We start from the raw sequence: 22,845 nt of genomic DNA, 5'->3' as shown, positions 1-22,845 counted from the left end.
ACCTATTTAAAGATTGCCTCCAGGAACTCTTTTTGCAAAAAAGGGATTCCTTTTCAAAGATGTCACCTTATAATCCCTCAGATCAGATGGATGGTTTTATTAACATATCAAGGCAGATCATTTGTCGCTAGATAATTCAAAAAAAATTGTATTGCTTCCAAGTAAGCCATCTTCCATTACAATAACACAAAAAGGGAGATGTCCCATCAGGCCTCTGGCAAAACAAAGTCAGTGTTGGTTTGATGCTGTTCTTATGTGACTGCAGTGTGCTAAACGGCGTGTGAAAACCAAGAGAGAACCCCCTTTCACTTCATGCTCCATTGTACATATTTTTTAAACAGTAATCTGAAGAGAATCCAACAGATAAACAAAGAATATAATCATGTATTTCGTGTGTATAATTTCTTTGTACCTAGTTTTGAATGTGTTTTTGTCAAACTATTTTTAAAGATAAATAAAATGCACGTAGATGTTGTGTACATATGACAGAAGTCGTTGGTCATTACAGGTGCTATCGGTCTAAACACTTGTGCGGTTGCTAAGTAACGCTAACGAAATAAACTATACGTCTCTGTGTCCAGTATGAAGGAAGTTTGAGGTGGTTTCGCGAGCCAATGCTAACTAGCATCAGCGCAATGAATGGAAGTCTATGGGGATCTGCTAGCATAACTGAAAGTAATCATTACGTTGCTGAGTTTGGGTAATCCAAAAGTTACGTTACTGATTGCAATTTTGTACAGGTAACTATAGTAACGGATTACATTTAGAAAGTAACCTACGTAAACCCGGGATTGATGTTTGGGTTTAAAAATCAGATTTTAAGAAGATAAATTGTAGAACTATACTGATAAAAAAAATATATAAACACGAACATGTAACAATTTTAACAATTTTACTGAGTTAAAAGTTCCTATGAGGAAATCAGTCAATTGAAATAAATTAATTAGTCCCTAATCTATGGATGTCACGTGACTTGCCCAGTCATGGGTAGGCACAGGTGCGAGCCGTGGGTAGGCACAGACCCATCGACTTGGGAGCCAGGCCCAACCAATCAGAATACATTTTCCCTCACAAAAGGGCTTTATTACAGAGAAAAATACTCAGTTTCATCAACTGTCCGGGTGGCTGGCCTCAGACGATCCCGCAAGGGAAGAAGCCGGATGTGGAGATCCTGGGCTGGAGTGGTTACACGTGGGTCTGCGGTTGTGAGGCCGGTTGGACGTGCTGCCAAATTCTCTAAAACTACATTGGAAGCTGCTTATGGTAGAGAAATTCCATTAAATTATCTGGCAACAGCTCTGGTGGACATTCCGGCAGTCAGCATGCCAATTGCACGCTCCCTCAAAACTGGAGACATCTGTGGCATTGTGCTGTGGCAAAACGGCACATTTTAGAATTTTATTGTTCACAGTGCAAGATGCACTTGTGTAATGATCATGCTGTTTAATCAGCTTCTTGATATGCCACACCTGTCAGGTGGATGGATTATCTTGGCAAAAGATAAAATGCTCACTAACAGGGATATTAACAAATTTGTGTAGAAAATATGAGAGAAATTAGCTTTTTGTGCATATGGTACTTTTCTGGGATCTTTTATTTCAGCTCATGAAACATGGGACCAACACTTTACATGTTGCGTTTATTTTTTGTTCAGTGTAGGTGGGGCTTCTGACGTTGTAGCTTGATGGTACTAACGTCGCATTCACGTGCCGTATGAAACTAGGAAACTCTGAAATGTCCCGACTTGCTAACTGGTTTAATAACTGTGTGTGTAACTGCAAGTCGGAAATGTCAGAGTTACCTAGTTCCGACTAAAGGTAAACGCGGCATTAGTAGTGAATGTTTTAACATATGTAATCAGGATACCAATGTTTTGGGGATGATATCTATGTGTTTGGGGAAGCAGGGATGTGTTCATTAGGGCACACTATACAAACTATACACATTACACAAAACGTTTTGAAACAAAACAAAAATGGCCATTTCTTATTGGACAAGTCCAAGTTGTTCCACCCTATTTAACTAAATTGTCTTCAGTTTTGGTGTCGAATGAACACAACAAACCTGTCTTGTACTGACTGCCTGTTGAGTTCTCGTGATACTGCAGTACCGGATTTAGCCAGTAGAGGGCAGTGCAGGGGTGTAGAGGGGACATGAGGGAAACACAAAGCACTATATCAACATTTAGGTAATCAAATGTAATCTATGATCAATACATGGGTAAATAACACAAGACATAACAAGTAAAGCTATTCCAACAACATTTAGGGACGAGTCTTTCTGTGATCAGCTTAGGCCATTTATTTCTACATTGAAAACATCTTAACGCGTCAACTCAGGTCTGATGGAATTTCCAGCATGGCTCCATTGCCTTTTTCCTTCAAGTGAATAGCTGCTGGTACATGTGACAGATTTAGTAGGTCTCTAACGCTGTGGTTCTCATTACCATCATCAACCTACTGACTAGTACTCAGTATTCACTGCTACATTCTGTTCATTGTACTGTAACCCACCATTTTACACCCTCAGACTGTGTCTAAGTCCCAAATGGCACCCTATTCCCAATATAGTGCACTACTTTTGACCAGGTCCCATAGGGAATAGGGTGCCATTTGGGATGTATACTGTGACATCTGGCTGACTATTGTTGCATACCAACCAAACCCTTCACTTGTTCTGTCTCAAACACAGCACCACTACCACTAACCAGTGATCAGGTGAGAGGGATGAAGGGAAGTGGGTGAGGATTGGCTGTGGCTGTCTTCCCGTCTATCTCAACTCTAGCTCACAGTCCATTTCTCTAAATCTCTATTAAATCAGTCTGTCAGTCGGTCTCTTTCTCCTCTCTACTTCCTGTTTCTTATCCATCCGTCTGTCAGTATGTCAGTCAGTCTTCAATCGCCTGCTTCTTATCCATTCATCCGTCTGTCTTCCATCTCCTGATTCTTATCCATCCATCTGTCAGTCAGCCCGTCTTCTATCTCCTTCTTCTTGTCAGCCCGTCTGTCTTCCATGTGGGTCACCAGGGTCTGGTGTTGTTATATTCCTGCTTCTGCCTGACCCACTGAGCTGTGTTACAGCAGCTCTCTCCCACCGTCCATAACCAGCCTCCTCTCCCCCTGTCCTTCTCAGCCTCCAATGGCCCCTTCTCAACCACCTGGGGCCCACCTCCTTTCTCTCCAGCCCTCCCAGGCCAGAGCTCTCCCCCTAACCCCTCCTGGAGCCTATTCTCCAGCACCCTGGTCTCCATCCCAGCCTGTCTGTCTGGTTCTCTGGTGGTCTGGGAGCAGAGCAACTCCTTCCTGGATAGGGACAGAGGTGGAAGGGACCTGGACGGGGACAAGGAGGGTTGGAGAGAGGAGGCATATGACGAGAGGTAAGATGAGGGGATGAGTGATAGAGAAACGGAGAGTGTGAAGAAGGAAGATAACTTGTTTTTGTGCTGCAGAGAAGGAAATGTAGTTCAGGCAAAACACAAATCCACTGTAATTCCATCTTATTTTTCTTGCTTTCAATTGTAGCCATTCAATGCCTTTCTGCCAGATATATCCTGAGTATGTCTATGTGAGGGGAAATTACATCTTGGCAAACCTGTCTGTGTGTCCCAGGGTGTCTGTCTGTCCCCCTGTGTCAGTCTCTCTCTCTCTCAATAATGGTGTCAAACCTGAGGAGGTACACAGCACTAACAGGTCAGAGGTCAGTCACAAGACAACACAGTACATTCCTGGGTACAGTGGTCTATGTACTAAATGGCACCCTATTCTCTATATAGTGCACTACTTTATACCAGAGCCCTATTCCCTATATAGTGCACTACTTTAGACCATGGCCTGGTCTAAAGTAGTGCACTAAATAGGGAATATACTCAAAAAGGCCCATAGTGTTCTGGTCTCAGAGCCTGGTTCCTCTCTAGGTTTCTTCCTAGGTTTTGGCCTTCCTAGGGAGTTTTTCCTAGCCACTGTGCTTCCACAACTGCATTGCTTGCTGTTTCGGGTTTTAGGCTGGGTTTCTGTACAGCACTTTGTGACATCAGCTGATGTAAAGAAGGGCTTTATAAATACATTTGATTGGTTGATTGAGTGATTGGTCTAAAGTAGTGCCCTATAGCAAACAGGGTGCCATTTGGGAGACGTACATAGTCCTTTGTGGTGTGTTGTTACGGTGTACTACACATGTCCCATAGCCAATCAGATCTGGTTACCTGGCAGTTTGAAGGTGTTCTGCTGGGTCTCCAACAACAGCCCAAAGCCCCGGGTGTTGATGTAGCGACTGTAGAGGTTTCCCCTGGCAACTAGGCCCTGTTGGCTACCACGGTGATGGAGCAGGGAAGGTAGAGAGGATAGGAAGAGCAAGGGAATGGGAGATGGAGGACAAATAAGAGCAGGACAGAGAAAACAAGAGAGAGTGCAAGAAAGAGGAAGAAAGAGGGAGGGAAACATGAATAGGGAGCGAAGGAGGAGACAAGACAAGAAGACAAGTGTGTGCAAAAGGAAAAAAGTGAAGTAAACAGCAAGAGAATTCAACAGAAAGGAAACAGCAAGAGAATTCAACCGAAAGGAAACAGCAAGAGAATTCAACAGAAGAGAAACACTTAATTAAAACAGAATTAGCAAACAATGGCAAAACTGAATGCTTGACAAATCGTACAAACAATAACTGAAAACAAAAAAACAAACATATTATTGTGATATGAAGTGAAAGCAACGCCAACAGAAAGACCCGAAGACTAATGTGAGAATTATACAAGTAGGGCAGGGGTTACCAAAGTTTTTCCTAAGATGACAGATTTTCTCAGGGGACTCCATTTAAAATTTCAGGGGAACCCACATGGGGTCCCAACCCCAAGTTTAAGAACCACTGAAGTAGGGGCCTATTAATGAAAAAGCCTTCTCTGGCTCATTATCAAATTCTAAGCATTGTTTCTTGTTGATGTGTCATGTTGTTATTTATTTATTTTATTTCACCTTTATTTAACCAGGTAGGCAAGTTGAGAACACCTTTATTTAACCAGGGAGGCAAGTTGAGAACAAGTTCTCATTTACAATTGTGACCTGGACCAAGATAAAGCAAAGCAGTGCGACACATACAACGACACAGAGTTAGTACACATGGAGTAAAACAAACATACAGTCAATAATACAGTATAAACAAGTCTATATACGATGTGAGCAAATGAGGTGAGATAAGGGAGGTAAAGGCAAAAAGGCCATGGTGGCAAAGTAAATACAATATAGCAAGTAAAACACTGGAATGGTAGATTTGCAAAGTAGCGATAGAAATAATGGGGTGCAAAGGAGCAAAATAAATAAATAAATACAGTAGGGAAAGAGGTAGTTGTTTGGGCTAAATTAATGTACAGGTGCAGTAATCTGTTATGACAAAGTGAAAAGTTTTTTTTATTTTTTAAACATTATTGGCGAACTTCATGTTAATAAACATGAATGAATATGCCTCCAAAAGTTATCCAAATATTATTTTAGTGGCCTCATACACTTAACGAGATTACCTATGAAATAACATTGTAACTTAACGAGAGTACCTACGAAAGAACATTCTAACTTAACGAGAGTACCTATGAAATAACATTCTAACTTAACGAGATTACCTATGAAATAACATTGTAACTTAACGAGAGTACCTACGAAAGAACATTCTAACTTAACGAGATTACCTATGAAATAACATTCTAACTTAACGAGAGTACCTATGAAATAACATTGTAACTTAACGAGATTACCTATGAAATAACAGTCTAACTTAACGAGATTACCTATGAAATAACATTCTAACTTAACGAGATTACCTATGAAATAACATTCTAACTTAACGAGAGTACCTATGAAATAACATTCTAACTTAACGAGAGTACCTATGAAATAACATTCTAACTTAACGAGAGTACCCATGAAATAACATTGTAGTTAAAAGGTACAACTATTGGTTAAAACAAGCTCTAAACAGGGTTACCAAGGGAACTTGTCCAGTTTTGTTGGAGATCGTTTTAATGCTTTCTTCTAGGAAACGTCAGGTAAAAGGCAGCTTAATAAAAAATTCCCTGAATCGGACGACCAGCACACTAGGAAAGGTTGAACACCCACACGCTCACTGGACCGTACCCACACGCTCACTGGCCCGTACCCACACGCTCACTGGACCGTACCCACACTGGACCGTACCCACACACTAGGAAAGGTTGAACAAGCTCTAACCGGCGTAGAGAGCCATGTTTGTTCTGTTTTGTTCTTCCCATCACAGATCCCTAAACCTTGGATGGGATGTAAACATTGGGGCGCGGGGGAAGTTCCCACCATTGAGGGAGTTTGATTAAGGGCACCAGTCTATGGCCTGTGACTAGAACGGGCAAAAGCGGTGAGTGAGGAGCGCCCTTCTCCAATCGAACAGACACCTCTCGCTGCTCGGTCATGTTGTCAACAAGGTAGCTTGGTGCATCTTCCAGAAACATACAAAAGCTATTTTCCATAACATATATGTTAGAAAAAATAAAATAAAATCAAAAACAATAATAATTTTTGCATGTGAAAAAAACAGAATCTTATTCATTACTACACGTGCCTCACCTACGTCACTTCATTTTGAGACGACTTCACCATCTGCCAAAACGAGGCACGCTCACTGGACCGGTATCCACACGCTCACTGGACCGGTACCCACATGCTCACTGGACCGGTACCCACATGCTCACTGGACCCTTACCCACACGCTCACTGGACCGGTACCCACACGCTCACTGGACCGGTACCCACACGCTCACTGGACCGGTACCCACACGCTCACTGGACCGGTACCCACACGCTCACTGGACCGGTACCCACACGCTCACTGGACCGGTACCCACACGCTCACTGGACCGGTACCCACACGCTCACTGGACCGGTATCCACACGCTCACTGGACCGGTACCCACATGCTCACTGGACCGGTACCCACATGCTCACTGGACCCTTACCCACACGCTCACTGGACCGGTACCCACACGCTCACTGGACCGGTACCCACACGCTCACTGGACCGGTACCCACACGCTCACTGGACCGGTACCCACATGCTCACTGGACCGGTACCCACACGCTCACTGGACCGGTACCCACATGCTCACTGGACCGGTACCCACACGCTCACTGGACCGGTACCCACATGCTCACTGGACCGGTACCCACATGCTCACTGGACCGGTACCCACACGCTCACTGGACCGGTACCCAAACGCTCACTGGACCGGTACCCACATGCTCACTGGACCGTACCCACACTGGACCGTACCCACACGCTCACTGGACCGTACCCACATGCTCACTGGACCGTACCCACACACTCACTGGACCCTTACCCACACGCTCACTGGACCGGTACCCACACACTCACTGGACCGGTACCCACACGCTCACTGGACCGTACTCACACGCTCACTGGACCGGTACCCACACGCTCACTGGACCGGTACCCACACGCTCACTGGACCGTACCCACACGCTCACTGGACCGTACCCACACGCTCACTGGACCGTACCCACACGCTCACTGGACCGTACCCACACGCTCACTGGACCGTACCCACACACTCACTGGACCGGTACCCACACGCTCACTGGACCGGTACCCACACACTCACTGGACCGGTACCCACACGCTCACTGGACCGGTACCCACGCGCTCACTGGACCGGTACCCACACGCTCACTGGACCGTACCCACACTGGACCGTACCCACACTGGACCGTACCCACACGCTCACTGGACCGTACCCACACGCTCACTGGACCGGTACCCACACGCTCACTGGACCGTACCCACACTGGACCGTACCCACACGCTCACTGGACCGTACCCACACTGGACCGTACCCACACGCTCACTGGACCGGTACCCACACGCTCACTGGACCGGTACCCACACGCTCACTGGACCGGTACCCACACGCTCACTGGACCGGTACCCACACGCTCACTGGACCGTACCCACACGCTCACTGGACCGGTACCCACATGCTCACTGGACCGGTACCCACACGCTCACTGAAATGGATGTGAGGAAGGAGGAGGATTGGATGATTGTGGTCAAATTGGATAAAAAGGGGGTGGGTGGAGGTTTCAAATGTACACAGACAGTAGAGAAGGAATGGAAGAGAGAGAGAGAGAGAACAGTATTTAGAAAGAGAGGTCACAAAGAGAGCAGTGCTGGTCACACAGGACAATTAGGTGTGGGGGGGAGCAAGAGAGAGAGAGAGAGAGAGAGAGAGAGAGACGGACACTTGGAATCAGAGAGAAAGCACTTTACCCAGGAGCTGTGTACACTCCCAAATGGCACCCTATTCCCAAAGTGAATAGTGTGGCATTTGGTGCCCTGAGGCTGCCTCTTTGTATGAACAATACTCTTAAATGAGAAGAACTCCGTGTCCCCCGGGCCAAGCCTTCCAAACCTGGCAGAGATACTGACAGGCCCTCATATTTAATGCTGTGCTGTACACACTCTCCCACAAAACTGGATTAGTTTAGATAGTTCGCGTGGAGTGAAGTTGTATAAGTACCTAGGGTAAAAAAAAATGCTGACAACCTCCAAAATGACTTAGTCCCTACTGATTCTGGGAGTCAGGGATCACTCCATCCGAGATCCCTCCTGATTCTGGGCGTCAGGGATCACTCCATCCGAGATCCCTCCTGATTCTGGGAGTCAGGGATCACTCCATCCGAGATCCCTCCTGATTATGTGAGTCAGGGATCACTCCATCTGAGATCCCTCCTGTAAAACCTGGGCATTTAGTTTTGACAGTTTTTCAGGAATACCATACCTGGTGTGTTTTACCCTGTAGTTGAGACTGCCGATGAGTGGGGGTTTGGGGGCCGGGCCCCTGTAGCCCCCAGGGGCAGATGCTGGGGCCAGGGCCGGGTTGGGGCACTGGCGGGCCCTGCTTGGGGAGCACGGGGAGGATACCGACAACGGAGGAGAGAAGGGAGGAGCCGCGGGGCAACACAAAGGCCAGGGGAGAGCCCTCTGCTCCTCTCGCACAGCTGGAGGGGGGAGACAATACCATGAGGGAGAGGAGACAATATCATGAGGGATAGGAGAGATGGGGAGACAATACCATGAGGGAGAGGAGAGGGAGGAGACAATATCATGAGGGAGAGGAGAGATAATACCATGAGGGAGAAGAGAGATGGGGAGACAATACCATGAGGGAGAGGAGAGACAATACCATGAGGAAGAGGAGAGACAATACCATGAGGGAGGGGGGAGACAATACCATGAGGGAGGGGGGAGACAATACCATGAGGGAGAGGAGAGGGGGGAGACAATACCATGAGGGAGAGGAGAGATGGGGAGACAATACCATGAGGGAGAGGAGGGTAGAGGGGGAGACAATACCATGAGGGAGAGGAGGGTAGAGGGGGAGACAATACCATGAGGGAGAGGAGAGACAATACCATGAGGGAGGGGGGAGACAATACCATGAGGGAGAGGAGAGACAATACCATGAGGGAGGGGGGAGACAATACCATGAGGGAGAGGAGAGGGGGAGACAATACCATGAGGGAGAGGAGGGTAGAGGGGGAGACATAGAGATGACTGTCAAATAGAGTATCACTGTATTACTCAGAATCTAATAAAGGCTGATTTAATAGTGCATGATCACTGCACTAACAGAGGTATTTTTTAAGTATTGATGAAGTGGACATAAACTCAAAACTAGATTGACACAAGGAGATGAATCAAGCAACTGCACTGAGACTAGACTGGACACAGAGGTTCTATGTTACTAGACTGGACACAGAGGTTCTATGTTACTAGACTGGACACAGAGGTTCTATGTTACTAGACTGGACACAGAGGTTCTATGTTACTAGACTGGACACAGAGGTTCTATGTTACTAGACTGGACACAGAGGTTCTATGTTACTAGACTGGACACAGAGGTTCTATGTTACTAGACTGGACACAGAGGATCTATGTTACTAGACTGGACACAGAGGATCTATGTTACTAGACTGGACACAGAGGTTCTATGTTACTAGACTGGACACAGAGGATCTATGTTACTAGACTGGACACAGAGGTTCTATGTTACTAGACTGGACACAGAGGATCTATGTTACTAGACTGGACACAGAGGATCTATGTTACTAGACTGGACACAGAGGTTCTATGTTACTAGACTGGACACAGAGGTTCTATGTTACTAGACTGGACACAGAGGTTCTATGTTACTAGACTGGACACAGAGGATCTGTGTTACTAGACTGGACACAGAGGTTCTATGTTACTAGACTGGACACAGAGGTTCTATGTTACTAGACTGGACACAGAGGTTCTATGTTACTAGACTGGACACAGAGGTTCTATGTTACTAGACTGGACACAGAGGTTCTATGTTACTAGACTGGACACAGAGGTTCTATGTTACTAGACTGGACACAGAGGTTCTATGTTACTAGACTGGACACAGAGGTTCTATGTTACTAGACTGGACACAGAGGATCTATGTTACTAGACTGGACACAGAGGTTCTATGTTACTAGACTGGACACAGAGGTTCTATGTTACTAGACTGGACACAGAGGATCTATGTTACTAGACTGGACACAGAGGTTCTATGTTACTAGACTGGACACAGAGGATCTATGTTACTAGACTGGACACAGAGGTTCTATGTTACTAGACTGGACACAGAGGATCTATGTTACTAGACTGGACACAGAGGTTCTATGTTACTAGACTGGACACAGAGGATCTATGTTACTAGACTGGACACAGAGGTTCTATGTTTCTAGACTGGACACAGAGGTTCTATGTTACTAGACTGGACACAGAGGTTCTATGTTACTAGACTGGACACAGAGGTTCTATGTTACTAGACTGGACACAGAGGTTCTATGTTACTAGACTGGACACAGAGGTTCTATGTTACTAGACTGGACACAGAGGTTCTATGTTACTAGACTGGACACAGAGGATCTGTGTTACGTTTTTCAACGTCCTAATGTTCACCAAGCTGCTCCTGAATGCTTATCCCAGTGAATGGCTCAGGGTCTCTCAGACTAAACTGACCTACAGTAACGAGGCAGAATATAAACGCCTGTCATAGAGGCCACACAAATTCAGCCAAATGACAACTGTCCTACAGCACTCTGTTTACAATGAAGTGGGGAAATATCCCTACAATTAACTATGTTTAGTCCCAGGGAAAATATACTGTATCGTCATCAAGCTGTCATATCAATGTCTTGACTGGGTTTTCTAGTACAACTAAATGGTGTAAATCTGACGTTTTACAGCTGTACTGGGCTGGTTTCCCGGACCCAGATTAAACCTAGTCCTGGAATAAGAATCTCCATTAAACGAGTTTAATCCAGGACTAGCCTTAATCTGGGTCCGGGAAACTGGCCCATTAGGAGTTATCCTCCACGTGTTCTGTCCAAGTTTAAACGGTGGCTCACCCCCCCTCTGTGTTAGTGAGTAGGGCTTGATCTCTCCGTCCAGCTTTTTGGGGGGAACCTTTCTCCACTGGGCCGCTGTGGAAGAGGATACAGTCAGCAAGGGGGGAAAACATTATGTCAACCCTATGGCAGGCCTACGGTAACCCTATGGCAGGCCTACGGCAACCCTATGGTAGGCCTATGTCAACCCTATGGCAGGCCTATGTCAACCCTATGGCAGGCCTACGGCAACCCTATGGCAGGCCTATGTCAACCCTATGGCAGGCCTATGTCAACCCTATGGCAAGCCTATGTCAACCCTATGGCAGGCCTATGTCAACCCTATGGCAGGCCTATGTCAACCCTATGGCAGGCCTATGTCAACCCTATGGCAGGCCTATGTCAACCCTATGGCAGGCCTATGTCAACTGGTATATGGCAACCCAATGGCAGGCCTATGGCAGCCCTATGGCAGGCCTATGGCAACCCTATGGCAACACTACGGCAGGCCTATGTCAACCCTACGACAGGTATATGGCAACCCAATGGCAGGCCTATGGCAACCCTATGGCAACACTACGGCAGGCCTATGGCAGGCCTATGGCAACCCTATGGCAGGCCTATGGCAACCCTATGGCAACCCTATGGCAACCCTATGGCAACACTACGGCAGGCCTATGGCAACCCTATGGCAGGCCTGGGTACAATGTTAGAGGACCTAAACATGCCGTCTTACCTTCATACAAACAAACACTGCAACGTACTGCACATACACTATGTACTGCACATACACTATGTACTGCACATACACTATGTACTGCATATACACTATGTACTGCACATACACTATGTACTGCACATACACTATGTACTGCACATACACAACGTACTGCACATACACTATGTACTGCATATACACTATGTACTGCACATACACTATGTACTGCACATACACAACGTACTGCACATACACTATGTACTGCACATACACTATGTACTGCATATACACTATGTACTGCACATACACTATGTACTGCACATACACAACGTACTGCACATACACTATGTACTGCATATACACTATGTACTGCACATACACTATGTACTGCACATACACAACGTACTGCACATACACTATGTACTGCACATACACTATGTACTGCACATACACAACGTACTGCACATACACTATGTACTGCACATACACTATGTACTGCATATACACTATGTACTGCACATACACTATGTACTGCACATACACAACGTACTGCACATACACTATGTACTGCACATACACAACGTACTGCACATACACTATGTACTGCACATACACAACGTACTGCACATACACTATGTACTGCACATACACTATGTACTGCACATACACTATGTACTGCACATACACTATGTACTGCATATACACAACGTACTGCACATACACTATGTACTGCACATACACTATGTACTGCATATACACTATGTACTGCATATACACAACGTACTGCACATACACTATGTACTGCACATACACTATGTACTGCATATACACTATGTACTGCATATACACAACGTACTGCACATACACTATGTACTGCACATACACTATGTACTGCATATACACTATGTACTGCATATACACAACGTACTGCACATACACTATGTACTGCACATACACTATGTACTGCATATACACAACGTACTGCACATACACTATGTACTGCACATACACTATGTACTGCACATACACTATGTACTGCACATACACTATGCACTGCACATACACTATGTACTGCACATACACTATGTACTGCACATACACTATGTACTGCACATACACAACGTACTGCACATACACTATGTACTGCACATACACTATGTACTGCATATACACTATGTACTGCACATACACAACGTACTGCACATACACTATGTACTGCACATACACTATGTACTGCACATACACTATGTACTGCATATACACAACGTACTGCACATACACTATACGTAGATGTCATGTGATCCTGAGAAAATGCCTTTGTCCAAGAACATTAAAGTGGAGTGAGGTGAATGTAACTTGCCTCTATAAAGACATGGCAGACATTGAACGTTAGTGGGTAGAGCCATCGATACAAACAGGTAGAGCCATCCATCCAAACAGGTAAAGCCATCCATCCAAACAGGTAGAGCCATCCATCCAAACAGGTAGAGCCATCTATACAAACAGGTAGAGCCATCTATACAAACAGGTAGAGCCATCCATCCAAACAGGTAGAGCCATCCATCCAAACAGGTAGAGCCATCTATACAAACAGGTAGAGCCATCCATCCAAACAGGTAAAGCCATCCATCCAAACAGGTAGAGCCATCCATCCAAACAGGTAGAGCCATCCATCCAAACAGGTAGAGCCATCTATACAAACAGGTAGAGCCATCTATACAAACAGGTAGAGCCATCCATCCAAACAGGTAGAGCCATCTATACAAACAGGTAGAGCCATCCATCCAAACAGGTAAAGCCATCGATACAAACAGGTAGAGCCATCGATACAAACAGGTAGAGCCATCCATCCAAACAGGTAGAGCCATCCATCCAAACAGGTAAAGCCATCGATACAAACAGGTAGAGCCATCGATACAAACAGGTAGAGCCATCCATCCAAACAGGTAAAGCCATCCATACCAACAGGTAAAGCCATCGATACAAACAGGTAAAGCCATCTATACAAACAGGTAGAGCCATCTATACAAACAGGTAGAGCCATCTATACAAACAGGTAGAGCCATCGATACAAACAGGTAGAGCCATCGATACAAACAGGTAGAGCCATCCATCCAAACAGGTAGAGCCATCGATACAAACAGGTAGAGCCATCCATTCAAACAGGTAGAGCCATCGATACAAACAGGTAGAGCCATCCATCCAAACAGGTAGAGCCATCCATCCAAACAGGTAGAGCCATCGATACAAACAGGTAGAGCCATCCATCCAAACAGGTAGAGCCATCGATACAAACAGGTAGAGCCATACATCCAAACAGGTAGAGCCATCTATACAAACAGGTAGAGCCATCTATACAAACAGGTAGAACCATCTATACAAACAGGTAGAGCCATCTATACAAACAGGTAGAGCCATCCATCCAAACAGGTAGAGCCATCTATACAAACAGGTAGAGCCATCGATACAAACAGGTAGAGCCATCCATCCAAACAGGTAGAGCCATCTATACAAACAGGTAAAGCCATCCATCCAAACAGGTAGAGCCATCCATCCAAACAGGTAAAGCCATCCATCCAAACAGGTAGAGCCATCTATACAAACAGGTAGAGCCATCTATACAAACAGGTAGAACCATCTATACAAACAGGTAGAGCCATCGATACAAACAGGTAGAGCCATCGATACAAACAGGTAGAGCCATCGATACAAACAGGTAGAGCCATCGATACAAACAGGTAGAGCCATCGATACAAACAGGTAGAGCCATCGATACAAACAGGTAGAGCCATCCATCCAAACAGGTAGAGCCATCTATACAAACAGGTAGAACCATCTATACAAACAGGTAGAGCCATCGATACAAACAGGTAGAGCCATCGATACAAACAGGTAGAGCCATCCATCCAAACAGATCATGTGACACTTAGATTGCACACAGGTGTACTTTATTTAACTAATTATGTGACTTCTGAAGGTATTTGGTTGCACCAGATCTTATTTAGGGGCTTCATAGCAAAGGGGGTGAATACATACTGTATGCACACACCACTTTTCAGTTTTTTTTTATTTTTTCACTTCACCAATTTGGACTATTTTGTGTATGTCCATTACATTAAATCCAAATAAAAATCCATTTAATTTGCAGGTTGTAATGCAACAAAATAGGAAAAATGCCAGGGGGGTGAACACTTTTGCAAGGCACTGTATGTGTGTAAATGGCTCTGGTAGTGGGTGGGACTACAAACAGGTCTATTATTATCCGTGGTGGGAAGGAAGCCAGGGACATTGTTAGGGGTAGTGTGTCTATCTGATCTCAGGGTAACCATAGCAGCCTGGTACCTGGGAGGGCTTGCTCCAGTATATCACATATCTACAGTATATCTGTCAGATACATTGTGTCATATAATGGACCCAGCTGGGAGAGAAGCAGGGTAGTGATACAGAAGAGCAAGCACACACACACACAGACAGAGAGAGAGACAGGAGAAACAGGAAAACAGGAGAGAGAGAGAGAGAGAGAGAGAGAGACAGAGAGACAGAGAGAGAGAGAGAGAGAGAGAGACAGAGGGAGAGAGAGACAGAGAGAGAGAGAGAGAGAGAGAGAGAGAGGGAGAGACAGAGAGAGAGGGAGAGACAGAGAGAGAGAGAGACAGAGAGAGAGAGAGCAAGAGAGAGACAGAGAGAGACACAGGGAGAGAGAGAGACAGAGAGAGCAAGAGAGAGACAGAGAGAGACAGAGGGAGAGAGAGAGACAGAGAGAGAGAGAGATAGAGAGAGAGACATAGAGAGAGACAGAGGGAGAGAGAGAGAGAGACGGAGAGAGAGAGCAAGAGAGAGACAGAGAGAGCAAGAGAGAGACAGAGAGAGAGAGAGAGAGAGATAGAGAGAGAGACAGAGAGAGAGGAAGAACCCCAAGCCCAGAGGCTCTCACCCCCTCTGAGCACCCCCCCTGTCAGCCACCCTGATAGCCCTTTTGACAACCCCCCCACACCCACTGAGGACAAACACAAGACACAGATTGTACTACTTATGGACTCAAATGGGAAATATATAGAAGAAAAAAAACTTTTTCCCAAACACAGTGTGTCTAAACTCTGGTGTCCAAACACCCAGCGTGCCCTCGACCTTCTGTCTGAGGCCAAACTAGGCTCACCCAGCCACATAATAATACACACAGGCACAAACGACCTGAGAGCACTGCAGGAAAGAGTGGCCACAGCACTGAAGAGAGTGATTGAAAAGGCTTCTTCTACTTTCCCCAACGCACAAGTGGTTATCTCCACCCTGCTACCACGAAAAGACTTCCACCCTGCCACAATACAGCGGGTAAATGCAAGTATTTCCCGTGACTGTGCCTCAAAACCAAACGTTTTCCTGGCCCACCACTCCACCCTGGACTTGAACAGCCTCTATGACCAGGTCCACCTCTACAAGGCAGCAGTGCCCACCTTTGCCCGAACTCTAAAGGACATCGCTCTCAAACGTATCCCCAACACTTCACACAGGAGCAACAGATCAATAGACACCCCATCCAGACCAGCGAGACACCCTCCCAGATCTGCAGGACCCCCCCCTGGACCTACACATAGAGGACCCACGCCAAGAGGAATTACATCCAGACCACAGTACACCCAGACACATCCACACCCCCACCCCAACCAATCAACACCCCCCCACGTCAACCATGCCCACACCCCATTTAGGCCCACCCAGGTCAGACCTATGCCACTCCTGCCCACCCCATGCACCCCACCCCCGCAAAGAGGGCCTCAACATGGAAGCCACACATACGCCCAGGTAGTGAGCGGGCAAACAGTCCCAACCCCCACTCTCACACTCGCCGAAGCCAATGGCATGTACCAGATGCTCAGCAGGCTCTGCTCACACTTACTGGCCTGAGGCCAAACCACGACCAACAACATTGGACACTCTATGGAACAAAAAGCCTTCACTATATTATCATGGAATATCCAAGGCCTGAGGTCATCTGCCTTTGGCCTAAAGAGCAGAAACCCGGACTTCACCAAAGAAATCGGTAATACAGACATTGTCATCCTGCAAGAAACCTGGTATAGAGGAGACGGACCCACTGGTTGCCCTCTAGGTTACAGAGAGCTGGTAGTCCCATCCACCAAACTACCAGGTGTGAAACAGGGAAGGGACTCAGGGGGTATGCTAATTTGGTATAGAGCAGACCTAACTCACTCCATTAAATTAATCAAAACAGGAACATTTTACATTTGGCTAGAAATTCAAAAGGAAATTATCCTAACAGAGAAAAATGTCCTCCTGTGTGCTACCTATATCCCCCCACTAGAATCCCCATATTTTAATGAAGACAGCTTCTCCATCCTGGAGGGGGAAATCAATCATTTCCAGGCCCAGGGACATGTACTAGTCTGTGGCGACCTAAATGCCAGAACCGGACAAGAACCTGACACCCTAAGCACACAGGGGGACAAACACCTGCCTGGAGGTGACAGCATTCCCTCCCACATATGCCCCCCTAGGCACAACTATGACAACATAACCAACAAAAACGGGTCACAACTCCTGCAGCTCTGTCGCACGCTGGGTATGTACATAGTCAACGGTAGGCTTCGAGGGGACTCCTATGGTAGGTACACCTATAGCTCATCTCTTGGCAGTAGTACTGTAGACTACTTTATCACCGACCTCAACCCAGAGTCTCTCAGAGCGTTCACAGTCAGCCCACTGACACCCCTATCAGACCACAGCAAAATCACAGTCTACTTAAACAGAGCAATAATCAATCATGAGGCATCAAAGCCAAAGGAACTGAGTAACATTAAGAAATGCTATAGATGGAAGGAATGCAGTTTGGAAACCTACCAAAAAACAATTAGGCAACAACAAATTCAATCCCTTTTAGACAATTTCCTGGGTAAAACGTTCCGCTGTAATAGTGAAGGTGTAAACTTGGCAGTAGAAAATCTTAACAGTATATTTGACCTCTCAGCTTCCCTATCAAATCTAAAAATCTCAAATAGAAAACCGAAGAAAATTAACAATAATGACAAATGGTTTGATGAAGAATGCAAAAATCTAAGAAAGAAATTGAGAAACCTGTCCAACCAAAAACATAGAGACCCGGAAAACCTGAGTCTACGCCTTCACTATGGTGAATCACTAAAACAATACAGAAATACACTACGGAAAAAGAAGGAACAGCATGTCAGAAATCAGCTCAATGCAATTGAAGAATCCATAGACTCTAACCACTTCTGGGAAAATTGGAAAACACTAAACAAACAACAACAAGAAGAATTATCTATCCAAAATGGAGATGTATGGGTAAACCACTTCTCCAATCTTTTTGGCTCTATAACAAAGAATAAAGAGCAAAAACATATACATGATCAAATACAGATCTTAGAATCATCTATTAAAGACTACCAGAACCCACTGGATTATCCAATTACATTGAATGAGTTACAGGACAAAATAAAAACCCTCCAACCCAAAAAGGCCTGTGGTGTTGATGGTATCCTCAATGAAATGATCAAATATACAGACAACAAATTCCAATTGGCTATACTAAAACTCTTTAACATCATACTTAGCTCTGGCATCTTCCCCAATATTTGGAACCAAGGACTGATCACCCCAATCCACAAAAGTGGAGACAAATTTGACCCCAATAACTACCGTGGAATATGTGTCAACAGTAACCTTGGGAAAATCCTCTGCATTATTATTAACAGCAGACTCGTACATTTCCTCAATGAAAACAATGTACTGAGCAAATGTCAAATTGGCTTTTTACCAAATTACCGTACAACAGACCATGTATTCACCCTGCACACCCTAATTGACAACCAAACAAACCAAAACAAAGGCAAAGTCTTCTCATGCTTTGTTGATTTCAAAAAAGCCTTCGACTCAATCTGGCATGAGGGTCTGCTATACAAACTGATGGAAAGTGGTGTTGGGGGTAAAACATACGACATTATAAAATCCATGTACACAAACAACAAGTGTGCGGTTAAAATTGGCAAAAAACACACACATTTCTTCACACAGGGTCGTGGGGTTAGACAGGGATGCAGTTTAAGCCCCACCCTCTTCAACATATATATCAACGAATTGGCGCGGGCACTAGAAAAGTCTGCAGCACCCGGCCTCCCCCTGCTAGAATCCGAAGTCAAATGTCTGCTGTTTGCCGATGATCTGGTGCTTCTGTCACCAACCAAGGAGGGCCTACAGCAGCACCTAGATCTTATGCACAGATTCTGTCAGACCTGGGCCCTGACAGTAAATCTCAGTAAGACCAAAATAATGGTGTTCCAAAAAAGGTCCAGTCACCAGGACCACAAATACAAATTCAATCTAGACACTGTTGCCCTAGAGCACACAAAAAACTATACATACCTTGGCCTAAACATCAGCGCCACAGGTAACTTCCACAAAGCTGTGAACGATCTGAGAGACAAGGCAAGAAGGGCATTCTATGCCATCAAAAGAAACATAAATTTCAACATACCAATTAGGATTTGGCTAAAAATACTTGAATCAGTCATAGAGCCCATTGCCCTTTATGGTTGTGAGGTCTGGGGTCCGCTCACCAACCAAGACTTCACAAAATGGGACAAACACCAAATTGAGACTCTGCACGCAGAATTCTGCAAAAATATCCTCCGTGTACAACGTAGAACACCAAATAATGCATGCAGAGCAGAATTAGGCCGATACCCACTAATTATCAAAATCCAGAAAAGAGCCGTTAAATTCTACAACCACCTAAAAGGAAGTGATTCACAAACCTTCCATAACAAAGCCATCACCTACAGAGAGATGAACCTGGAGAAGAGTCCCCTAAGCAAGCTGGTCCTGGGGCTCTGTTCACAAACACAAACACACCCTACAGAGCCCCAGGACAACAGCACAATTAGACCCAACCAAATCATGAGAAAACAAAAAGATAATTACTTGACACATTGGAAAGAATTAACAAAAAAACAGAGCAAACTAGAATGCTATTTGGCCCTAAACAGAGAGTACACAGCGGCAGAATACCTGACCACTGTGACTGACCCAAAATTAAGGAAAGCTTTGACTATGTACAGACTCAGTGAGCATAGCCTTGCTATTGAGAAAGGCCGCCGTAGGCAGACATGGCTCTCAAGAGAAGACAGGCTATGTGCTCACTGCCCACAAAATGAGGTGGAAACTGAGCTGCACTTCCTAACCTCCTGCCCAATGTATGACCATATTAGAGAGACATATTTCCCTCAGATTACACAGATCCACAAAGAATTCGAAAACAAATCCAAATTTGAAAAACTCCCATATCTACTGGGTGAAATTCCACAGTGTGCCATCACAGCAGCAAGATTTGTGACCTGTTGCCACGAGAAAAGGGCAACCAGTGAAGAACACACACCATTGTAAATACAACCCATATTTATGCTTATTTATTTTATCTTGTGTCCTTTAACCATTTGTACATTGTTAAAACACTGTATATATATATATAATATGACATTTGTAATGTCTTTACTGTTTTGAAACCTCTGTATGTGTAATGTTTACTGTTAATTTTTGTTGTTTTTCACTTTATATTTTCACTTTGTATGTTGTCTACCTCACTTGCTTTGGCAATGTTAACACATGTTTCCCATGCCAATAAAGCCCTTGAATTGAATTGAATTGAATTGAATTGAATTGAATTGAATTGAATTGAATTGAATTGAGAGAGAGAGACAGAGAGAGAGACAGAGATCCCTTTGTTTATGTCAGGGCCCCTTGTTTCTCGTCCTCTTTCTCAGAGAAAAAGAGGGGCCCTGACATCAATGAAAGGATAGACGAGCAGCTAAACGAGAAAGAAAGTGGGGAGTGGATGCGAGGAACGAGGAGGACTAAAAGAGAAAGAGAGTTCCTTACAAAAAGCCGTACATTCTCTGATCCGGCAGAGGGGAGGGAGGCGAGCCTGGGGAAAGTTTGGTGAAACAAAAGCTGGCGTATGGAGAAACGCAATAAGAACAAGTAGTGCACTTCACAGAACTTTCCAGGGTTAGTAGTGACTCTCCAAAAATATCCTATATACTGGAGGGTGCAAATGGGGAACTAGTTCTTTCTTTTTTTTGTAGCCTACTTTTGTTCATTTAACAAAAATGTAAAAAATTAAATTAAATAAAAAAGTACAATATATTACTTCAGGAAAGTAGCACTGCAGCTTATCTCATACTACGGTGTACAGACAGACATGCTTCTGGAGACTGAACACAGTGTACGATATGTCTGCTACATGCAAGTCTTGGCAATGTGTCTCCACAGACACTTTTATCACAACTAAGATGGCCGCTACAGATTTGGGTTTTAGTGCGACACCTTTTGAGCGGTTTAAGGGCAAATACATGCATTGACAGGATGATGTAACATCTATTATTATTTTAAAAACAAACCCAGCTGCAAAACATTTTTTTTTTAGAGTGTCTGTTTTTGGCAAGGATACAGAGAGGAGAGACAGCCCAGTCTGTATTAGGCGTGACACAAGCGGACACCTGTGAGGGTGTGGACACCCACGCTAAGCACAAACCCTGCTCCTATTACCAGTCACCACACCACCACAGGCAGGAAGCCAACACTGACTACACCAGAGTGGTGCTGTTATTTCGGATGAGAAGTGTTGCGCAACGGGCTGCGTCACAACTGACATTCTAGTTCTCTTTTTAGTGTACTACTGTTAACCAGGACTCATACGGGCTCTGATCAGCAGTAGTGAACTACATTAGGGGAAAGGGAGCCATTTGGGATACAACCTAGTTGCACAACACTACTCATCGAAAATAACCCAGAATGAATTAAGACATAGCCTGGCACAGAGATGGGAATATTACCTGATCTGTTGGTGAAGAAACCATCAAACACCACAAAGTTATTGACCTAGAGGAGGGGAGGGGAGACAAGTGGACAAGGGGGAGAGAGGGGGAGAGAGAAGGGGAGAGAGAAGGGGAGAGGGGAGAGAGAAGGGGAGACAGAAGGGGAGAGAGAAGGGGAGACAAGTGGACAAGGAAAGGGAGAGAGAAGGGGAGAGAGAAGGGGAGAGAGAAGGGGAGAGGGGAGAGAGAAGGGGAGACAGAAGGGGAGAGAGAAGGGGAGACAAGTGGACAAGGAAAGGGAGAGAGAAGGGGAGAGGGGAGAGAGAAGGGGAGACAGAAGGGGAGAGAGAAGGGGAGACAAGTGGACAAGGAAAGGGAGAGAGAAGGGGAGAGGGGAGAGAGAAGGGGAGACAGAAGGGGAGAGAGAAGGGGAGACAAGTGGACAAGGAAAGGGAGAGAGAAGGGGAGAGGGGAGAGAGAAGGGGAGACAGAAGGGGAGAGAGAAGGGGAGACAAGTGGACAAGGAAAGGGAGAGAGAAGGGGAGAGGGGAGAGAGAAGGGGAGACAGAAGGGGAGAGGGGAGACAGAAGGGGAGACAAGTGGACAAGGAAAGGGAGAGAGAAGGGTAGAGGGGAGAGAGAAGGGGAGAGGGGAGAGAGAAGGGGAGAGAGAAGGGGAGACAAGTGGACAAGGAAAGGGAGAGAGAAGGGGAGAGAGAAGGGGAGAGAGAAGGGGAGACAGAAGGGGAGACAGAAGGGGAGAGGGGAGAGAGAAGGGGAGAGAGAAGGGGAGAGGGGAGAGAGAAGGGGAGACAAGTGGACAAGGAAAGGGGGAGAGAAGGGGAGAGAGAAGG

At 45.5% G+C, this 22,845-nt stretch overlaps 1 protein-coding gene across 6 annotated transcripts in view; it reads right to left on the bottom strand.

Annotated features, from left to right (window-relative positions):
• Positions 1–2,285: 2,285 nt before the first annotated feature.
• atat1 (alpha tubulin acetyltransferase 1) overlaps positions 2,286–22,845 on the bottom strand; it is a 31,266-nt gene continuing 10,706 nt past the window's right edge. Inside the window, exons 7-12 of one of the 6 annotated variants that reach the window (XM_036953573.1) lie at positions 22,011–22,056; positions 11,451–11,525; positions 8,807–9,026; positions 4,202–4,305; positions 3,592–3,664; positions 2,286–3,329 (exon numbers count right to left, since the gene is read on the bottom strand). In XM_036953573.1, coding sequence (XP_036809468.1) covers positions 3,020–3,329; positions 3,592–3,664; positions 4,202–4,305; positions 8,807–9,026; positions 11,451–11,525; positions 22,011–22,056 — 828 coding nt within the window. In that variant the 3' untranslated portion in view covers positions 2,286–3,019. The remainder of the gene's footprint in view (positions 3,330–3,591; positions 3,665–4,201; positions 4,306–8,806; positions 9,027–11,450; positions 11,526–22,010; positions 22,057–22,845) is intronic. The other 5 variants (XM_036953574.1, XM_036953575.1, XM_036953578.1 and 2 more) reach the window with 5 other exon arrangements.

The sequence above is a fragment of the Oncorhynchus mykiss genome, chromosome 18 (genome assembly GCF_013265735.2).
Source record: "Oncorhynchus mykiss isolate Arlee chromosome 18, USDA_OmykA_1.1, whole genome shotgun sequence".
NCBI classification, from domain to species: domain Eukaryota; kingdom Metazoa; phylum Chordata; class Actinopteri; order Salmoniformes; family Salmonidae; genus Oncorhynchus; species Oncorhynchus mykiss.
Note: the sequence above shows the minus strand (reverse complement) of the source record. Positions and strands in the feature narration are given on the sequence as shown.